The sequence below is a fragment of the Rhyacophila brunnea genome, unplaced genomic scaffold (genome assembly GCF_057557595.1).
Source record: "Rhyacophila brunnea isolate RB1 unplaced genomic scaffold, BYU_Rbru_1.0 scaffold_6, whole genome shotgun sequence".
NCBI classification, from domain to species: Eukaryota; Metazoa; Arthropoda; class Insecta; order Trichoptera; family Rhyacophilidae; genus Rhyacophila; species Rhyacophila brunnea.
The window spans coordinates 14195950-14208797 of record NW_028233276.1 but is presented as its reverse complement, the minus strand read 5'-3'; the positions used below and the strand labels follow the sequence as shown (position 1 = coordinate 14208797).

The following is a 12848-nucleotide window of genomic DNA, read 5'->3' as shown; positions in this document are numbered from 1 at the left end:
AATAAAATTCTTACAAGAATGCCATCGAGCTTAAAAACAGTGTTAAAATTTAAAAGAATTTAAAATCAAATGGATATTCTCGAGATACATAATATAAACATGTTTATTATTTAATTTTATTATTATTATTATATATACCTACTTATAAAAAAAAGAAATATGACGTATTCTTTTTTAAACACTACAACAGGCCATGAGGCTTAATGAGAGTAGTGGAGTTAGTAATTTAAGTGAAGCAATCATAAACAAAGCTTTGAGAAAATCATATAAATTGTGATCTCACCGGGATCGTACCCGGAGCCCCCGAATGATAGGCCAGCGCCTAACGCAGTGGACTACGAGAGCCGCCCGCCCCTGTTTGCCCTATGTTGCTTTGGTTTACCTCTAATACAAATTCGAATTATTCTCAGAACAATTTCCACGTATGCTTTAAACTTTGCTTACAAAGCAAATTTATGTTTGTATCTGTTGTAGTGATGGCGCCCTGTTAATTTGAAATTTTGCTGTCATTTGTACTTTCATCTTCTGTGTACTCTCCATTAATCATGTGAGTAATGAAGATATATTAGACTCAGCGTATATTGTAAATGATAATTTGTATAAGTTGAGTCTTTACGGCCATTATTTTTGTATGCTTCTTAGTGGAGCTTTATAACCGCACAAATTGCATCATTATGTTTTCTTCATACAAAGTAATTTTAAATCAATATATATATTTTGTTTAGAAATATATAACCAATGACATTTTAATATTATCACAATAACAATCACTAGAGAAAATTTGTATAATCACCTTTGAAGAGAATTGATATCACTCTCACTCCCTCTTGATACTTCTTCCAAATTGATTGTATATTTATAATCTCCGATAAAGAATGTAGAGATGAGAGATTCTATTCCTATATAACTTCCACCTTACGTGATGACCATAAAAACAAAAGGTTATTATTATTATATCCAATTTCATATTATAATTCAATGTTAAAATAACAGAAAGCAGAAAAAGTGTGTACATGCTGGGCACGCACGGTCAAAGTGAATCCTCTTTAAAGCAGGTGACGAAAAGATGAACAAAAGACCGTCTTAATTTAATAAAAAATAAAATAAACAATTAAGTAGGTATAAATTTATTAACACATTTCTACCATCGGTGTTAATTATTATTAATTTAAATTATAATTATATTTCTTTTTGCTTGGGATGCGTAGGGTGCCAGATTCATGTCCCAGACAGGCCCAAGGTATATTTTAGTTTGACACACTTTCTATTATCAGAGTTTTTATGTAATTGGTATTTCATTGCTGTATATTAAATCTTTTAAACCTATGTGGTGATTTTGACAAAAATGAGTTATTGATACCACGTGATGCGCATTTTTTTCTGTACCATGATATATATTATATTATCACTTATGGCAATATCAAAAAAAAATTAATTCACCAAATAAAATCAATATTCAATTAATACTATGTGAGAGCATCCAAAATCGTCTTCCGTAATTAATCGTATGTGGGTGTCCGCAGCAATAGATCAGTATTAAAATAATCTTATGTGAACACGGCATGTTAACACATGATTCTACGTCTTCAACACGGTGCATATAGAATTAATCCTATGTAATAAATATAATAATAAATATATTATAAAAAAAATATGATTATCCAATTTTAATTTATGATTAGGATCCACAAAAAATGGAAAATTTTTTTAAAACATTTTTTACCGATTATCGCAGAATATGACTCAAACCACATAGGAGGTATTTAAAACACAGCGACGATTTTTATTCAAAAAAAAAATACTTGATTGCCACTACAAAAATGATACCCGATGAAAAATGATAAAAATTGTTAATATTGCTAGAAGAGCATAGTTTTCTCGAATTCATTCCCGACCATTGCCGATAATTTATATTTCAGAGGTTTTCTAGTCAATTATGATGGTTTTAAGTCACACATTCGCGAGGTTCACTCCACTGACAATTTTTGCCTACAATGTGTACAAAAGATTCATAGATACACAAATATTATACTTTCTTAGAAAACTAAGTTCCACAATGCAGGTATTTTATATAATTTTTAGTTGTTATAGATTAGTGTGCGGAACTCACCTGCCAGACAGAGTAATCTAATACTTCTCTTGTAATAGCCCTGCCCGAGTTGATAGATCTGATCCAAAGTCCGTGTACTCCATTGGCTGACTCTCGTTTCCTGGCGAACGCAACAGCACATCACACAACATGCAGCTGATGTTGCATCTAAAAAAATACATTCAAAAACTATTTACTCCCACCCAACATTTCCGGCAGTGCCCCTACCTTCCCTTCCCAATAAGTGCAAAATGATTACGCACACTAATGCAATGTTTAAGTTCCATTATTTCAAAAATACTGATCGCCAACGCCAATGTTTCTTATATTTCCATCCGTCAATGTATTAGTGAAAATTTCAGATCAATGGGATCATTAACAAAAGGATAGTTTTTTTAAATACAGTTGTATGGGGATTTCATGTTTGTTCCAAATTTTAATAAAACGTATTGTTACGACATTTGTGTACCAAATTTCAAACATTTAAGTATACGGGAAATATGCGAAAATTGTGCATGAAATAATATAGATAGCACATCAATAGATAATACTTACTTTTAGCTTTGTTCTGTAACCTCAATTGGTGCATGTGAGAATCCGCCATAAGCATCAACCTGCACTTTCCTGGATGCAGAAATTCCAGCCATGACTGGAAATTATTAATGGTAAGTTTAATAAAAAAATATTTCATTCTAGCGATCATCCTGGACGGTTATTTCTACTCTCTACCTATACCCCACCTCACCAATCTACCGCTGCTATCTAACCACTTTACCTACTCGTGATTAAACATTGTTGGAAATTCATTAGTTTCAAATGTTGTAGGTACCTTCGAAATCCGTCAAAATATCGAGAGTAGGTACCCACCAACAAGTCTCATCAATATTTTTTGAGTTATCATAATAATTGAACAAAGAAATGGACAGACAAAAAGACAAAAATGAACCATATTTTGTGCTTAGGTATCATGGAAACAGTCAAAACATTGATCAAAATGCAAATATTTCGAAATCACAGGAAATCAAACGTTTCAATTTTATAGTTAGTATCCATCTGGTCACTAATTCTATTGACACATACATTAAATAACTGACAGCTTCGTCACTTAAAAAAGCTTCCGTCAATATTACAGTTTAAATAGGTTATTACGTAGAAAGAAAGTCCCACTTTACTGTTTTTCAGAAAATGGCAAAACAAAAATCTTTTTTTAATATGTAATAATGTTTGTTACGAAATTATTATACCTACTAATTAATAAAGTAGGTAATATTGATAATGGATAAATGGAATTATCAAACTTTTTTTAGTCACTGATTTTTAATACGAAAATACCACCACTCAAAGAATTTAGATTGTTAGTTTAGAGTTCAACTTGTGGAGTTGAAACAATAATCCAGGACTTTGTCGTCATCTTATTAATTGCAACTAGGCTTTTTTTAAATCAGATTTTCATATAGATGAAATTATCTCTCCTTCTAAAATATGAATTAATCTTCAGAATTAAAAATATTGAAAAAATTAAGACCTATCCGAAAACAGCCGAAAACCTATTTACGATAATTTTGGACTTTAATTGGATTTGACTCTCATAGCTACATAATTAGTTGAAACAATAGATAATAAAATCCAATATAGATTTGTGTTCTGCAATCCGAACAATGAAACGTTATTAACATGGAATTCTAATGCTTAAAAATTCTATTCTATACATTGATGATTTTCGACTGACCAATATTAAGTTCATGTCATGTACGAATACAAAACTATATGTAAGAGTTTTGTAGTATGTATGAATTTATTATATTTTAATTAATTTATTGGAATTTTGTATTTTATATAGCTTACAAATCTTCCACCCGTCTTTATTGGATTTTCTTCAACATTGTTTAATGCTTGCATCTTTGTTGTGTGTTTAAAATTATTCATCTTTTTAAATTTAATAGTAAGACATTTGGATTTAAAATTGGCAGTTGGAATTGCCTATAATGCGTAAATTAAGGCTAAATTTGGGATTTATCTTGTCACATGAAATTTGATGGATTATGTCAAATGGAAAACAAACGAATCTGATAAGAATAAAATAATAAACAATGATAAATACATATTTTTCAAATATTAAATTTATTGTGTGTAGGTTGGATTTTTGTTGTCTATTTCTAATTATATTATAATTTACAATAACATAATATAATTATTAGTAAATGTCATGAAAAAAAAAAAAATGTGGCTATTTAGTTTGGTCGAGGAGCTGAAGCAGAAAGTACTTCTAGGAAATTAATTGTCAGTCAGGCAAAAAGCTGACGCCAAAATTGGGCGAATTACGGGGATACTTGAATGTGATATTTTATTTGTGTAGAATTTCATAATTTAAATATTATTATAATCTGCGAGTTATTAATATAATTTACGAGTGCAGCTCCACTGAACTGTTCCGGGTAGCAGACGACAAAGATAAGATCGCCTTGATGGTGGCCGACCTCCGCTAGGAGATGGCACAATAAGAAGAAGATAATCTGTATTCACAGAAATTGACTTCGCTATAACGGAGAGAGCACTATGAGTAGGTAGGTAATCAAACTTGCATGCCTGCATGTAAGGTGACGTAATAATTATTATAGTCTCTGTATCAGGAAAGGGTCCGACAATGCAAAAACATGATAAAGTTTAGTTAAAACCATAGTGATACCTACCTACTAATTAGGTAGGTACCTACGTAGGCAGATACAAAACATTATATTGAGTTGTATTTTTTTATCTGCTGCAGTAAATTGATTGTAATTTTTTATTGTAGTTTATTTTGGATGTTTGTTACAGCCTATTATTACAATAATTTGTTTTACATTTATGGTAAACTGACTTACTATCATGGTAAACACCCGCCATACCGTTAATTGTCAATTACATTGAGCTACTTTACAAGCTGTTTGTTGGCGAATTTAAAAGCGGGCGATTCAGTTACTGCCATTGTGATGATGACACACAAAACTTTCCATTCGCTGAGAAGCCAACAAGCTAGCGACTATTTTGAGATTATGTAATTCGTTTTTTTACCGGGAGGTCGCTACTAAGCTCTACTGCGCAGAGGCAGTAGGCCCACACGCCGGCGTGTAGCGTGTAAAGTTGGCCGGCCTTCAACTTTTCTCGGTAGATTGTTTACAATCTGCTTGCTAGCTTGTTCGATGATGACACTAGGCGACTCTACAGGCAGATTGTAAATTCGCCAACAAGCAGCTCGTAAAGTAGCTCAATGTCATTGACGCTTTATTTGAATGTGGACCAATAGAATAGTGAACAGATGTATTCCTGCAATACCCCGAAACTATTATACTAAGAGATTTCACACTACATAAAATAATAATCTTTTAAAATACAATTCAAAAATTAAATTTTAATATTAAATGGGTTAGTTTCAAGATGATATAAACATCGAGATATATTTTTATAAATTCCATTCCTGGAAACCTGACATTTATTTTCAGTGTGATAGTTTTTGTGTTATGTGGTATTGCAGTCACACGATCGTGACATTGTTTATAGTGTTACCAAAATGGAAAGAATTGTCTCTTTAAGGATTATTTCAATATCGACAATTTTTTACCGACTTAAATTCCTCAATTAATTAATAAGATGATTCATTAATGATTTAAGTAAGGTGAGTCAAGGTAAGTGTAACTTTGAGGTAAGTGTAGCTACTAAGATATCTCAGTATCTACTACAAATTGGATGATGCCATCTATGGAAAGGTGATAGCAAAGTCACCGATTTATAAAAATAATCAGAAATAGTGTCGATACCATGTTTTTTGAGGTGACTACATAGATTATTCTCCAGACGACATTTTGAAGTCGACGAGTGAGATGGTAGCTGTTACTAAACTATTTTTTAAAATACGGAAATCTGCAAATTATGGTTGTAAAATTTGGTGAGTATATGTGTTTTGATACCCTACTTCACGTGTTGTTATCGTTTTACTTATTGGTAAGCATTTTAAAGCTTTAATCGAGTAGACACACTTTCCCCACGAAAGTAAACACATGGGGTAAGTGCGCCTTTGTTTTGTGTCACACTTCCCCCATATATTTTCTATGAATTCGCATAGTCATTATTTTAACTAGTGATGGGACACGACGCATTATTTATATCGATCGAAAAAATGTTCTCAATTGAAATAAAATGTTCATAATTTTATTGTTAGGTATAGTTTTATGTTAGTTAAGTAGGTAGGTACTCGGAAGAGTGCATGTGTTTCAATTTAATACACAAGTTTTTAAAATAAGTGCTTATCTAACATGTGATAATAATTAATATAATATAATTTTTTATAGGTTTTATTAAAAGAAATAAGTTATTATTTAAAGATGATGGTTACTTAAACCCTAACGACTAAAATTATTAAACATGGAACATGCTTTGCCCACTGATTCTCTGAATGCTGGTTGTCCAAATTCGAAGGAAAATAAAATAAATTGCGGGGCCTGGGTCACACGTTATTCCCGAAGCGCCGTTCGCGGCCAACGGCGGCCGACTGAAGCCACTCCAGCCCGCGCCGCGCTACTTTCGTGACTTTATTTTTTGTTTTCGTTACCGCTGCCCGTGCGATGTTTTCGTAGGTAACGAATCCGGCCGGGTGGTCAAGACAAAAGCATGATCCACGCTTAAAACCGCAAGCCGTACAATATGTTTGAAAAAAAGTTTGCGATCCTTTTGTAATCAATTGGTACTATAACTTGTCTTATTAAACAGAACAATCATCAACCTGAATTTAAAGGATTGTCCACAATGGATATATAATGTTGACTGTCAACTTGACATAACAAGTTTTTCCCATGATCCTTCAAAAAGTAAACTCGTTAGTGTCATCGGATTTCCGTCAACTACCTAGGTACGTTAATTAATAAAAAATACGTCGTTTTTCTTTCGGGACATCACTAGCGCTTCATACATTAGTATGACACACTTACCCCAAAAAAATGTTTTAGTCCATTTTGTTGAAATTCTATACTGTAGTTTTAACTCAAGACTCAATATCAATTAAATGAAATATTACCTTTCTATGCATATAGTACATTATGGTTTTGAAGTACTTTTGGAATAAAGATGAATTTAGTTACACTTACCCCAATATTGGGGTAAGTGTAACAAACTGACTAGTGATCAAAAAATATTAAAATGTCGTATTATAGTAAGATATATAGTAGGTTCCTTCTGTACATATTAATTGTAATGCTTTTGTAGATCCTACGGTAAAGTTTCTCAACTGTTTAAAACACACCTATTCATCATGAACCACGTTGAAATTCATCTCAATGAATTATATGTCACACTTATCCCGACTCACCTTAAAATAAGGAACAATTAATTTTCCTCTAGGAGGCCTGTCTTGTTTCTCAATAATAATAATAATACAGATATAGGTAGGTAATATTATATTATTATGTATCTCGAGATCATACAAGTTTCACCACAATAATGCAAAACCTCAAATCAAAAGCTCAAACCGACAAGTTTGTAATGTTTTCATATTATATTTCTTAGAAGTTATAGAAAAATACAAAAAATCTTTCGACTTGTAACCTTGCAACCCTCAAAAACAGGCGTACGCCCAGCCTTATGTCAAAACGTGCGGCTTTTTATGTATCCTATCAAAGGGCATTTTTATTTGTAGTTCCGCAAAATAATTTTTATCATTTTGAATTATAAATATTATCAACACCGCGAGGGGGACGCATTTTATTGATACGCCAATCGATGAACAGAATAATGAAGTAATATTAAATGTATTTTATATTGTGTTCAATCTAACTTGTAGCCGTCAGTATAAAGATGTTCAGCGCGCCGATACGTTCTGTCAGAAAATAATAAGCCGGCTTGTCGTGATTTCTCCGTATTACGGCGACAAATGATAGTGTATTGTAGTGATAATATATCTTAATATTTTTTGTGATTATTTAAATTGTGATAAATAGTTTAAAATGGGTGCCCATGTGTCTAGAACTGATTTTGAATGGGTGTACACCGAAGAACCTCACGCTTCAAGACGGGAGCAGATATTAGGTGGGTTAATTAAACATGAATTGTGCAAGTTTATCTCTCATTTGTGATCCATTCATTTCGGTACTGTCTGCTGAAATCTGGAAGTTTATTGCCATTCTGTGACAATAGAAAATGTCTAGTAGGTACTTACCTACTTAATTAAACACTGAAGGTTGACATAATTATTGAACTTGGTCTGTTTTATTAAATTCTATATTTAAATTTTATTATAATAAACATTTCCACTGCTATATACACGCCCACGTATCAACCGTTTTATTGTAAAGGTTCTTACTTATTGCTGTTTTGACATTTCGTTTTGAATGTCATAGGTTATTATTGTAATCAGACTGATAGATATATTGAATCACGCGAATATAGAAAAATATGTCGTTGTTATTTTAACTTAAAAATCCAGGGTAATAGTGCCGCATATTCCCGCATGAGCTTTTATAACTTTATTTTTAGACTTAACCTGACCTAACCTACCCACCCCAACCTAATCTAACCTAACATAATCTTAGTGTGTGATAATGATGCATCAAAATGTATTGAAATATCAAATTTTAAATTAACAATTAAGTATTGAATCGAAAAGCATCTGCGCCGGTAGGAAAAGGTATTTAATATAATTTTCTACATGGAATAAACTTTTCGTAAAAAAAATATATATAAAAGCTCATGCGTGCATCTGCTGCACTATAACCAAATCTAGATCTGAAATAGTTATACTCTTACCAAGGATTTTAAAATGTGATACACTCAATTAGTCAGTCCAATTCTGAAGTGATCATGAAATTTTTTGTTGCCTTTTTTCACTTTTATGCGGTTTGCGTTTCATCAGATATTGGCCTTATGCATACCTCCTAAGAGCATGATGCAGAACCATACTTATAGCCCGTTGACGCGTGCATGAATTTACTGCTCGCTGTATGTATTATCGCGGCCATAACAAGAAAATGTATGTATAAACACATATTCTCAATTTTCACACGATTGTTGCAAGTTGTGCGATATCTGCGCATGCGCAGTAGAAAATATAGTGGCTAACCTGACGAAAAAAATACAAAGTACACCGCGCAGAGCATTTTGACGTTTACCGATTTTTACAATCTGTCTGAACCTGTCAAATAACACCACGTGACAACAACAACAACAAATGCATTCGCTAACACTTAAGAATTCAATTGGCTAGACCAGGGGTCGGCAAACCGCGGCTCGCGAGCCACATGCGGCTCTTTGGGTATTGGCGTGTGGCTCTTTGCCAAATTCCCAATTCATATTTTTTACAAAAAAAGTATGATTGTTGTCGTTTTAAATCCGCCCATTCCAATAGTCGACAAATTAATTTTGTCTCCATTTCATATTGACACGAGCACTTTTGAAATAGATTTTTTTTGTGGATTTAACAAACAAAGAGTTATGTAGCTCCTAATTTGTAGGTCTTGCCACCAAAATTGAGGATTTGGAGAGAGAAAAATGCAATTTAATTTCACATCTCAGCAGAGCGCTCTAAAAGATCTACATAATAAGGTAGATACTACGATTTTAATACATGGTATAGCTTTCCGAACTCATATTCGAGTCTACATGATATGTATGTGAACAATCATTTTCAAATATGAACAATATAAATAGCATTTGGAGAAGCCAAATAACCGATGAGAATTTGGAGTCGCGCCTAAAATTGAAAACTACAAGTTACACACCAAACATACAGACACTCTCCAAAGAAATGCAAGGACGGTCATTGTTCACATTAGTTTTAAGGAATGCATGAAAATGGTATGTAACTCATTTTCTGTAAAAAAATATATTTATAATTTCAACAATAAAAAAACTTATATTTGCGTTAGTTTTATTCGCAAAATCTTCTTCACTTGATAAATAAACAATAACATTCATTGAAATAAATCATATTTATAAAAATATATCTATGGCTCTCGAAAAAAAAATTAACCGTTGTGATACTCATATTTGACTCTTTTGGTCCAAGAGTTTGCCTACCCCTGGGCTAGACAGTCAGCATTTTTGTCTATAAACAGTTAAGTAATGTCGCGATTGTTTAATTTACACAATATTGTTGCCAGTAAATCTATGCACGTTTCCAGACGATATAAGATATGCGCCTAAGTTTAGGAGTCCAATTTCGGCATCTTGGATTGCATCGCATACAGAACCCATACATAATAATATGTCATATAGCAGGTAGTAAATCTACGGGAAAAAAGCAGTAGCCTAGAACGAAACCATTTAAAATACTGTTAAGACACACTTAACTACCTGAGTCAGGCTAAATTAGCAACTCTGGATGGCCAAGTTTATCGAGATGTTCTGCATCGCATTTTAAAATCTTATTTTTACCAACATAATTTTTTGGTTCTACTTAATATTATTTTTATTTAGTTTTTCATACCTACTTAATTCAGTAAGAATATTGATGAAGAAAGAAGATTGAAGAAAGATTGACATAAACAGAATATTAACCCAATGCTTACGGGCCGCACAAAATTGTCTTTTTGCTAATTGCTTTTCAAATGCAAATTAACACGTTAATTACAAAATTAATTAAAAGGGCCCGTAAGCATTGGGTTAAGATTTTAGACAACTAATTGAATACAGTTTTATAAATCTCCCGTTTAAAGGTAGTTATATTACTTAAGTACAGTTCATTAGTTTGGTAAATCTTTTTTATAATAGTTACTACTCACATTGACTGCTGAGTAGATAATTACTTTTTAATTATCACATTTAAAATGCATGCTAATTACATCGATCGCCTGATCAGCCTGATCGTTACGTGCCAGGTGCATCTTCAGCGTCCAATGACTTAAACAATAAATAATTTATAAGTAGTAATACTTATTATAAATGTTAAAACTGGTGTGAAAACATTTAAAAAATATGTAATTATTAGGTGCCTTATGTACTTACTACTACATTACATTTTTTTTAAAATATAGATGTGAGTGAAAATGCAAAAATTCTTCAAAAGGATTCTATTACAAAAAACAACAATAATACACACAGCTTTGAACTTAATACTTACGAAACCCAATAGGAATAAAGAAGCTGGATTAACTACTTATATTGCATATAGAAAGCATTTGTAGATAATACGGAAACTGAATCAACTATTTTTATTAAATACACAAAACTGCGATAAAACTCAATATCAATGAAAATGTTGTTTATTTATGTCGCTTTGTCATCTATTACAAAATCGATCATTAGGTCTTCAGTTATGAAATTTTTGATACCTACCCATCAAGATATTGAGAGATGTGCTTCAGAAGTTGTATGATGGGGAGGTGAATAAGATTTTAAAAAACTTACTTAAATACCCATTTTATTTAGCACTTGTCTTCATTATTGACTGCAACATGTCGAAAATCGCCCAATGTGCATGTGTTTCCGGTGTGATACCCCGTTTAACAGTATCTATTATCGCGGCCATTACAAGAAAATGTATGTGTAAACATATTTATTATCCTGCAGTTGCAAGAATGCATGCATGAATCAAAAAAGTTCGAAAGCTTCTGAATTTTCATGTGACAGTTGGGATTTTTTCGATCTGCGCCTGCGCAGTAGAACGATAGTGGCGAACTTGCCCTCAAAAATACGAACTACACCGCGGAAAGACTCATTTTGAGGTTAACCGATTTTCACGACCTGTCAAATAGTACCATAAAATGACAACATTGCGTCTCAGTCACTCTTGAAGAATGAGATTGGAGAGACAGTCAGCACTTTTACCTGTAAACAGTTATTGTCACGATAGTTTAAAATACACACTATTGCTGCCAGTAAATCCATGCACGTGTACAGGCGCTATTTCATTAAAAAACACCTCTATTTATTTAAGTACTTAGTTACTTTGCTATAATAAAAAAAAAAAAACGATTTTATGAGGGTGATTTGATAAGTAAGGTAAATGAAAATTAAAACTGTTCAGTGAAATTTTATTTATTTCTGAAGATAATCTTTTTTTAATCCGACACCTAAGTAGTTCAATAATATTTGAATACTATTAAACCCATTTTCAATAATGATCACTTCATTACAGTCCAAACATTTCTTTCCTTTAGTTTCATACTACATTGAAATTCAGAAATCCATGAGTGAATGGCGTTAATAATGATACTTACTAGCCTTACCGTACTTATCAAAGTGCCCTTATACTTTTATTATGCAACTGCATAGATTGTCTGTTCTTTAAATACATATTTATTTAATTCATATTGTCGAAGTGATAATTTACTGTCTGAATAAGTGAGTAAGTGAACATGATGTTTACCTCAGATATAATTAAATAATTTTATATCAAGTCAAAATAAACATATAAACACTATCATCATCAGCTGTATTCAATCAAAGAACTCAAAGTTTAGTATTCCAGGTGTACTCCACATAAAACCCAGGTGTTAGACGCTATCTATAGACGTTTGAATGTAAAACTTCCGTTATCTTTCACCGATTGTTGATTAAATATTATTAGTAAATATCTAAGTAATATGTCTTATCAGTGTATTTTTATAAATATTATCATGTAGGTGGTGTCACCATCATGATAATGCGTACGTGTGACTTGTCAAAGAATGCATTATCATGGCCTGGGAATTGCTTGATCCAAATATGCCACGTTCAATTTTATATATTTTAAAATTGCAATAATTGTCACCTTAAACGCAGACAGTTGACTGCTCTGAGAACATTGCCAGATCGT

General features: G+C 32.2%; 2 protein-coding genes across 3 annotated transcripts in view; one reads left to right on the top strand and one right to left on the bottom strand.

The window, feature by feature from the left end:
* Window positions 1-8320, bottom strand: part of LOC147065237 (uncharacterized) — a 52404-nt gene extending 44084 nt beyond the window's left edge. The window contains exons 1-4 of the mRNA XM_085956351.1: window positions 8274-8320; window positions 2645-2738; window positions 2111-2257; window positions 794-914 (exon numbers count right to left, since the gene is read on the bottom strand). Coding sequence (XP_085812477.1) covers window positions 794-914; window positions 2111-2257; window positions 2645-2699 — 323 coding nt within the window. The 5' untranslated portion in view covers window positions 2700-2738; window positions 8274-8320. The remainder of the gene's footprint in view (window positions 1-793; window positions 915-2110; window positions 2258-2644; window positions 2739-8273) is intronic.
* ifc (delta4-sphingolipid-FADS-like protein ifc) overlaps window positions 7700-12848 on the top strand; it is a 29627-nt gene continuing 24478 nt past the window's right edge. For both annotated transcript variants that reach the window (XM_085956388.1, XM_085956387.1), the window contains exon 1: window positions 7700-8143. In XM_085956388.1, coding sequence (XP_085812514.1) covers window positions 8062-8143 — 82 coding nt within the window. In that variant the 5' untranslated portion in view covers window positions 7700-8061. The remainder of the gene's footprint in view (window positions 8144-12848) is intronic.